The sequence below is a fragment of the Chiroxiphia lanceolata genome, chromosome 10, assembly GCF_009829145.1.
Source record: "Chiroxiphia lanceolata isolate bChiLan1 chromosome 10, bChiLan1.pri, whole genome shotgun sequence".
Taxonomy (NCBI): Eukaryota; Metazoa; Chordata; class Aves; order Passeriformes; family Pipridae; genus Chiroxiphia; species Chiroxiphia lanceolata.
In genome coordinates, this window is record NC_045646.1 from 4,453,488 (window position 1) to 4,461,754 (window position 8,267).

Here is an 8,267-nt window from a genome sequence, read left to right on the forward strand (position 1 = left end):
GGCCAGTCTTAGGACTGTAATCCAAACTTACCATCTGAGCTCGTAGGTACATTTGAGCCTGGCTTGCACTCAGGGTGGGAGAGGTGCTGCCCAGCAACATCGTCTGCTGGGTGATGCTGCTGCTGGTGGTGTTGGAGGTCTGAGAACGGCTTATTATCTGTGCAGGTGTGGGAGAGGTGGAGAGGTTAATCTAAGGAAACAAAAATATTGCCTCTGTCATGGAAATTCAGTCATCCTATGGTCTAAAGCCAGAAAGCCTTTGACAAAAATGGCAGGGGCAGTTGAAATCTCTGAACTGTAAAGGTATCAAAAATATATTGACCCAATCGTCACAAAACTGAATTCTGGCAAGATTGTACATTTTGGTTCTTAAACTGCAAGCAACCACTTTGCAGTAAATAATAATAAGCAGTTACGAGTATAAACAATGATTATGAAGTCTGAAAAATATACCTCATAGAAATACACATTTACAGAAGAAGTAGCATGAGCCCATAATATTTTAACAAAAACACATGAATTTTAATATTGAAGCATTTTTAAATGTTTATATTATCTGCCTGGATTGGTATCTTCTGTTACGCTTGTTATGCAACCTGATCAGGATACTTCTTTGTGCCACCACATATGGACTTTAAATCCTCATTTTCCATATGCATATTGAAAAATGACTGAAGACTACAACTTTCTCTATTTTCATATTAAATATTCCTCGACAACTGCTCTGTAGCATCTTCTCAAAAAAAAAAAAAAAAAAGTTGTTGTGGTTTGGTTTTCTTTTTTCTTTTTCTTTTCTAACCAGTCTAACAGAGTTAAGTGCCCAGCTCTTTTACTTAAAAGATTTCCTTGAAAAACCCCAGCCCAATTATTCTGTTAGTTTAACACCAGACATCTTTAAAGACTTTCCCTCCTAAATTTAATGAATGAATGATTTTACTTCTAACAACTGTAAGCCAAGCCAAGCTATGAGAGCTTAAAAAAAATATACAGTTAAATCACTGAAGCTATGCACTGGAGTCATGAACAGCTCAAGGGTGTGACTAATAAGCAGGATGTCTCCAGGACTAACAAATCCAACACCAGACAACTGTAGAACTGTAAAGACTGTGCAAATTATATGTCTGAAGATGCCACTTAAAGAAATACAACATGAACTGAACACAGAGCTGCTCAAAACTGAAACCTGAGCACATGCCTAGATTATGGGAAGTGAAAGTGCGAAAGAGATGCATGATAAAAGATGATAACCAATAAAAGAATGAATGCTATAAACATTTCATCAGTTTCATAAATATATGTTAGCATTGACTTGGATTCTTTAGATTTGGTGCTCTTTAATCACTGATACACCGTAAATGATTTTAATCTACTGTAGTGCCCTCAATAAAGAAACTAATGTGGGAAATCCAATAAGAAATTGAGTAAGAGTATGAGAGCTCAGGGAGTGACTCCTGCAGGAGTTTGAACAATCACTGGTGCTTCTGGAGTGAGCAGCTGCCCCTCAGAGCACCAGGAGGGGTCTGGGACTGGGGAAGCCAACACTGGCCAGCAACAATAGCAGACAGCACCCAACGCTTACTACGGAGTCTTGCGGTTTACTCTGCAATACCAATTTTAACCGCACAATTTTAAATCCTGAAGTATTTTCTGTTTTTCCCAGTAGCCATGTAACAACCAAGCAGGGTTGGGAATGGATGGAGGGCTGTGTTCAGTTACGTACCGAGGTCTGCGACATGCTTGACTGCTGAGTGACACTCCCAGGGGGGGAAGTACATTGCCTCCCACCTGACAGGCTTGCCTAAATAGCAAGAATATGTGTCAAATATTGAAATCAGAAAGGGTTTAAGTGTTGTTCATATTATTGCATAAACCACGAGAAATATCCCTCTCTACCTTTACCTTTTGTCTGAGTTAACAGTAAAAATAGTTTTCTCAGTGGAAATAGTTTTCAGCAAAGTGCACTCTGCACTGTGGAATCCTATCTGCAGGATGCTAAATTCCTTGAATTCCTACCCAATTTCAGCCATGAAGGTTCTATCAGATCAAGACTTGAACAAAATCTATCAGAGGTAAAGTCTATCAAGCTGTTCATGATGGAGTTTACTGGTCAGCTCACTACCTATGACACTCAGAACTTAAAATGTGACATCATTGAAAACTGTCATTGTTAAAACTCACCTATTTTTACTACAATTAGACTCCTCAAAAAAATAAAACAAGCCTTACAAATGCTGTAAAGAACACCCTCATATTCTAGAATGGTAAATTATGTATGCACATCTAGAGTCTATCACAGCAGGCTATTCCAGCCCTTCTGATGATACAGGGACAGGGATTTAGGTTTCTGTATGAACAGTCTGATACCAAAACCTCTCAGCCTCCCCCAACTTGCTTTCTTTTGCTCTGTCTCAGTAACTGTATATTCACACACATATCCATCACAACAAAAAAAGACAAATCAATATATTACCACAATCTAATGAAAAAGGTATAGAAGGAAAAGCCAGGAGCCAAAAAGAGCCAGTCCAGTTCTGACACCAAGCAGCCATTCCCCTGAGGTCTTTAACTCCATTTTAGCATTTCCATGTGTAAAATCGTTAACCACCACCTCTCTCTGCAAAATCATATTCTCAATCTAAGGTCAACTGAGGTCAAAGGAAATCCTGCCACTGCTTGAGTTCAAAATGGGTCTCCTCCAGTGCTCACTAATGTTAAAAGCTGTGTTTCAGAAATGAAATGTCATTTACCTCCTACATTTTCACACTCAGAGTTACAATTGAATTTTGCTATTACTTATAATGCAGCCAGATGTGAGGCGAAACACACTAAGATGTTCATTATTTTTATTTGATTTTACTAGGATACAATGCTATTTATTGCTTTCCCCATCAACATTTAGAGAAAATCATGGGATGAAGATTGAAGTAGTCTATTTTTAATATTTATTTTATTACTGCTTGATGATTTACATGATGCATTATAATGCATGCAATAAAGCATGGAATGGTTGCCTACTGGAGCATCTATACCACTAGACAAAACCCTCCAAACTGTTTGGAGGAAGATACAATTAAAAATAACAATGTCATTAGAACATAACAGTGAATTATGGTGAGGCTTTAAGCTCAGGCACTTAAGCTGTTATTACGTTTGACAACGACTGTAGCCCTGCTCTAGACAATACACCGTTCTTTGTCAGCAATCTTCACTCTCACCTGTGGAACAGTTGCCAGACTCTGAAATTGGGTACTGCTTAAGTGCTGCTGCTGCAGAGCAGCAGTCTGCAGCATTAGATGCTGCTGTTGGGCTGCATACATCTGCTGGAGGTACTGAGCAGCTGAGCTAGGAGGACGATGCAAGGCCTGCTGAATAACCTGTGATGAATCAGTAGGTAATTAATTACAATTACAAAGCACACACCATGCTGACATGATGTTGAAGTTTACCTTTAAAAGGAGACACAACCAAATAAATTCTTTTCACACCAGTTTTGTAATACTGAACTTGCTCCATCACTGTTCTTGCTAAAGTCACAGAGCATTGTCAGCATCAATATATTCATGCTCTCAAGGACAGCCTGACAATACAGCATCATTCCCAACACAACATCCCAGCCTCTCAGCTGCTTGTCAACACATCCTACATCATGTTCTGCTTTTTGAGAGACCAGGGTAGTGTGTGAGAGACCCAATTATGAAATCCAACAGAATAGACTGTACAGAGTTCAAGGAGACCTAATTTCAAGAGAAGCAAGAAGGGGTTGGATCCCACACAAATACCTCTGGATCCCTGTAGTCAATGTTGCTCAAACAGCTTTATTTTGTAAAGGTTTATGTTAATAATCCATACCCTTAGCACATGATGAACCAACCAAACTTTCTAGTGTAGCATTTCCCCCCTCCCTTATTTGGGAGTCAGGTCTGTACCCTGCACTGTCCTTAAGCGGTCTGACATCCTTCAGTAGACAACATCTCCAGAAAATGGTAAATCAGCTACGCAGACAGACAACAGCAATTAAGACTTGAAAGTTAATCCTGTGTAAAGTATTGTGCAATGCCTGTACTGAGAGCTCTGTACAGGACAGGGGAGAACATCCCACAGCCCAGTACCTGGACAGCATGTCTGTCGGAGCCGCTGTAGACAGAGATCTGCGGGAGCGCTGTCCGGGAGGTGGAGGTGGTGGCGACAGTCGTCGTAGGTGCAGAACATGTTGTTGTGTTTGGTTCATTCTCCATCGCTGTGCAGCGCCCGTCCAGCCTGGCAGGACGGAGATAACAGTGATCACAAACAAGGCCAGCACGCATTGATGTTAAACACAAAAAAAAAAATCAAAGTTTTGCTGAGATAAAATAACGGACAGTTTTCAAATGGGTAAGATTTATAGAATCACAGAATGATTTGGATTGGAAGAAACCTTAAAGATCATCTCGCCCCAACTCCCTGCCATGGGCAGGGACACCTTCCACTAGCCCAGGTTGCTCCAAGCCTCGTCTAACCTGGCCTTGGACACATCCAGCGACAGGGCAGCCACAGCTTCTCTGGGCAACCTGTGCCAGTCACCACCCTCAGAGGGAACAATTTCTTCCTAATACCTAATCTAAGTTTGTAGTATTTGCTATTGCTTGATGAAATTTACTGAGAAATGTGGTTATAATCTAAGATCCATCAAAAGTTGCTCAGGAATACATGCAAGATTTCCAGCCAGCTACAAAGGCGTACTGCCATATCCCATTCCCTCACAGCCCAGCACTGAACTGCTGGTTGATCCTGGACAAGAAGCAAACCCTGTTCTTGGTAAAAACCACTGGTAGCATGTTTTGTTTGGAAAGAGAGGGAAAGGATGTATTGAAAAATGCTTTTTACAGCAATACCTCACACAATGCAGGAAGAACCAAGGAAGAAACTACCTATCTAATCACCTCAGATGATCCTCCCCAGCCTGATGAGAACTCCCTCTGCTGCAGAGTACAATCTCTCTCCCAAAATGTCACCTTTAAAACTGAAATGAATCACAAACCTCAATATATGAGAGGTGTTTACTTTGGTTTCTTTTTCAGTCTTAGTACTATAATTAACAGGAAACAGCATAGTAGCTGTTTATTGCTTTTAGAAGGATGTTAATAAAAGGGAGGAGGGGAAGATGTGTTTCCTTCTTAACATAAAGAAGGGCTCAGAGAAATCATCAGAGAGAGCTGCAAACGTACTGGGAAAAAAAGCAGCTTTGCCAAGTGCTTAACAAACCACCCATTGGATGCTGCATCAAACGGGAACATAATTAGGAGTTTCAGCTCACACAGCTGGAAGCAGAACACTACAGTGCCAGGCTCCACCCTCACCTCCCAAAACACAACTACTCTGCGAGCAGAGCTGCACACGATGCTCCAGCTCCTGGGTACCTGCAAGAACTGAAATTTAACAGATATATGGTCACCTAAGGACCTCTTGCCCACCATCATATTGGATCCTTGCATATACTTTGCCATCAAAAAAAAATTCATGGCAACGAAGGATGCTTTAAAAGTAGGGATTCCCTGCTATTAGAACTAAAGAAAAAGTATGATCTACTGTTAAAAATTCAGATGTGCTGTGCATTATCGATGCCATTTGTCTGCCTACATCAGGGCACAAATTAACACACACAGGTTACCACTCCAACTGCAATAAAACCAGCAGCACTTCTAAAACCACTTTACATTAATTTCACATAATAAAAAGTACCTCAAAAAACCAGTGCTGTCTCCTCCAGAGGACATTAAAAGCACTTCAAAATATTTACACCTACAGCTTGTCTAGCTAGTTTTTGCAAAGTTATGCAAGCAGTTAAATGAGCCTAAGAAAACAACACTGGATGTATCATTTCCTTCATTCTCAGCCACATTCTGGATGTGTTATAAGCAAGATGTGCAACATATCCCACTTGCTAACTATTCCATCACGAGTTCACCCCATGAGAGCTGTTAATCCTTTAGCTCAGAGTGTCTCATTTTCAAAAATAAAGCTGTCACTGCCCAAGTTGTTCCCATAATGGATGTACAACGAAAATAGGAAAGAGCTCCTAAAATTTTGCCCAGCATCTCCTCCAACCACCACACTTCAAGCAGGTATGAGATGCTAATTTGGAGTAAAATTAATCCTATTTAATGATGAAGACCTTGCAATGATGCTCCTGAGCAACTTTAAAGTTAAAGAATCTCCGTAATGCAGAGTAAGTTTTAAAAAACACACTAAAGTGACTTTAAACCACCACTATGGATTTAAGCAAGCGCAAAATACAAAGCACAACAGAAAACTATATTGAAAATAAGTGTTTATTCAAGCAGTAACAGTACAAGACGCCACATAACTTCAAATTACTGTGCATAAGGTAAATATTCAGTAGTTTTGTTGCTTTATATTTTTCGGTGAAAGCAGACACCTTAAGTAAAAAAAATACCTGCTAGTCTATGCCAGTAAGGTTAAACTACCTTCACAGTGCACACGAATATCACTGCTCATGTTTTATAAAGTTTTGGTAAACACTATGGTAATAACAAACATTGCTGACAATCCGCAAGCATAACTGTTATCTAAAAATAGTCGGGGCTTTTTTTTTTCTTTTTAATATATACAGTTTAGTCTTATTCTTTCCATTCACAACCTCCCGCTACAACTCTAAGGGTACAAACCACAAAAAAAAAAACAACAAAAAACCGGAAAATTTCCTCCAAGCTTAACCACCCACAGGCATTCTGGTATATGGCAAAAGGCACTGAAAGAAATAATTAAATAACGAAAAAAAAGGTAATAAAATGACAATAAAACAAATAACGAAGATATGCTCTGTGGGAATACAACCCATGCCACGCCGTGAACCCTCCTCGCGCTGAGGGGCCCCGCGGCCCCCTCGCCGGACGCCCCCCGCTCGGACCCACTCTCAGCCCCCGCCTCGCCCAGCCCGGCCCCGCCGCCGCCCCCTCAGGGGAGGAAAGGTGGGCGGGAGGGGCCGGCCCGCCGCCGGGGCGCGGTCAGGGCGCGCGTTCCCCGCCCCCGCGGCCCGGACGGGGCCCCGCGGCTGCCGCTCGCCCGCGCCCCGCGCGTCCCGCCGGGACACTCGCCTGGGACGCGCCGCTCAAGGCGCCGCCGCCGCCGCCATTTTCTCGCCTCCCTCACGGGGGAGGTGCCGCGCGCGCGCGGGGCGCGGCCGCCGCCGGGCACGTGACGGAGCCCGCCGCCATGTTGGCGCTGCCCGTGAGGGGTCGGGGGTTTGGAAAACGCGGTGTTCTCAACCAAAATAACCTACGCATTTCCATGTATAACAAAATAGAGACTCTTTCAAGTGCCTCTTACATTTAGCAGCTGTTGTTTCGATGCTCTCAGCAGCTTCTCGCTCTTAATCGCAGCACAAGCCATCCAACTTTCCTTTTTGAGGCTCTGCTTGCTTCATTCCACCCTTCCTGCCACCCATCAGCTTGAAGCACTGTGTGAATATGAGTTAAAGCAGTCTGGTCTCTCCTGCATCACTGATACATATGCACTTTGACAATACTTATGGGGTTTGGATGTATTTGGTTGCCTGTGAGAGGTGCCTTCAGGATAAATCCCGTGTAACCTCCCTTGCCCATCACCATAGGTACTGTGGCAGCTGCACTGGGGGATCTTGGACTGGACTTTTGGAATTCCATTTGGAATGGAATTCCATTTGGCATGGACTGCGTAGGGAGGTGGTGGAGTCACTGTCCCTGGAGGTGTTTAAGGCCAGACCGGACGTAGCACTTGGTGCTCTGATCAAGTTGACATGGTGGCTTTCGGTCATCAGTTAGACTCGATAATTGCAGAGGTCCTTTCCAACCTAACTGATCCTATTATCCCACTGAAGGGGATGGGGATGGGGATGTGGGAGCCAGGCTGAGGGATGCCGCAGCAGCTGTGGGATCACCGTGAGACAGTGATCAGGTTCATACCAGTGCAGGCAGGTTGTGGTGAGGAGCCCAGTCTCCATCACACCCACAGCTCTGCACGTGGTGCTGTGTGGTCATTCAGGTTACTGTCTGGGGAACAAAATCAGGCTCATTCCCCAGTGTGCAACAAGCCAATAATGACACACTCGAGAGCGACACGGATTATTTATTTCAGAGCTGCCCAAGCCCAGATGCTTGGTGGTATCCCACAAATCCAGCACACCCCACCAGACTTTCCACACTGTTATTTATACACAGTTCGGAGTTAGTCACTTCCCAAGCACAGCCCCTCTATTAGAATCAAAGAATCCCAGAATGGCCTGGGTTGGA

General features: G+C 43.2%; 1 protein-coding gene across 6 annotated transcripts in view; it reads right to left on the minus strand.

Annotated features, from left to right (window-relative positions):
* PHC3 (polyhomeotic homolog 3) overlaps positions 1-7,160 on the minus strand; it is a 29,292-nt gene extending 22,132 nt beyond the window's left edge. For 3 of the 6 annotated variants that reach the window (XR_004358784.1, XM_032697723.1, XM_032697727.1), the window contains exons 1-5: positions 7,095-7,160; positions 4,110-4,257; positions 3,216-3,374; positions 1,721-1,798; positions 32-190 (exon numbers count right to left, since the gene is read on the minus strand). Coding sequence is in view for 5 of the 6 variants with exons in the window: in XM_032697723.1 (XP_032553614.1) it covers positions 32-190; positions 1,721-1,798; positions 3,216-3,374; positions 4,110-4,235 (522 nt within the window). In the remaining variant the exon portion in view is untranslated. The remainder of the gene's footprint in view (positions 1-31; positions 191-1,720; positions 1,799-3,215; positions 3,375-4,109; positions 4,258-7,094) is intronic. The other 3 variants (XM_032697724.1, XM_032697726.1, XM_032697725.1) reach the window with 3 other exon arrangements.
* Positions 7,161-8,267: the final 1,107 nt, after the last annotated feature.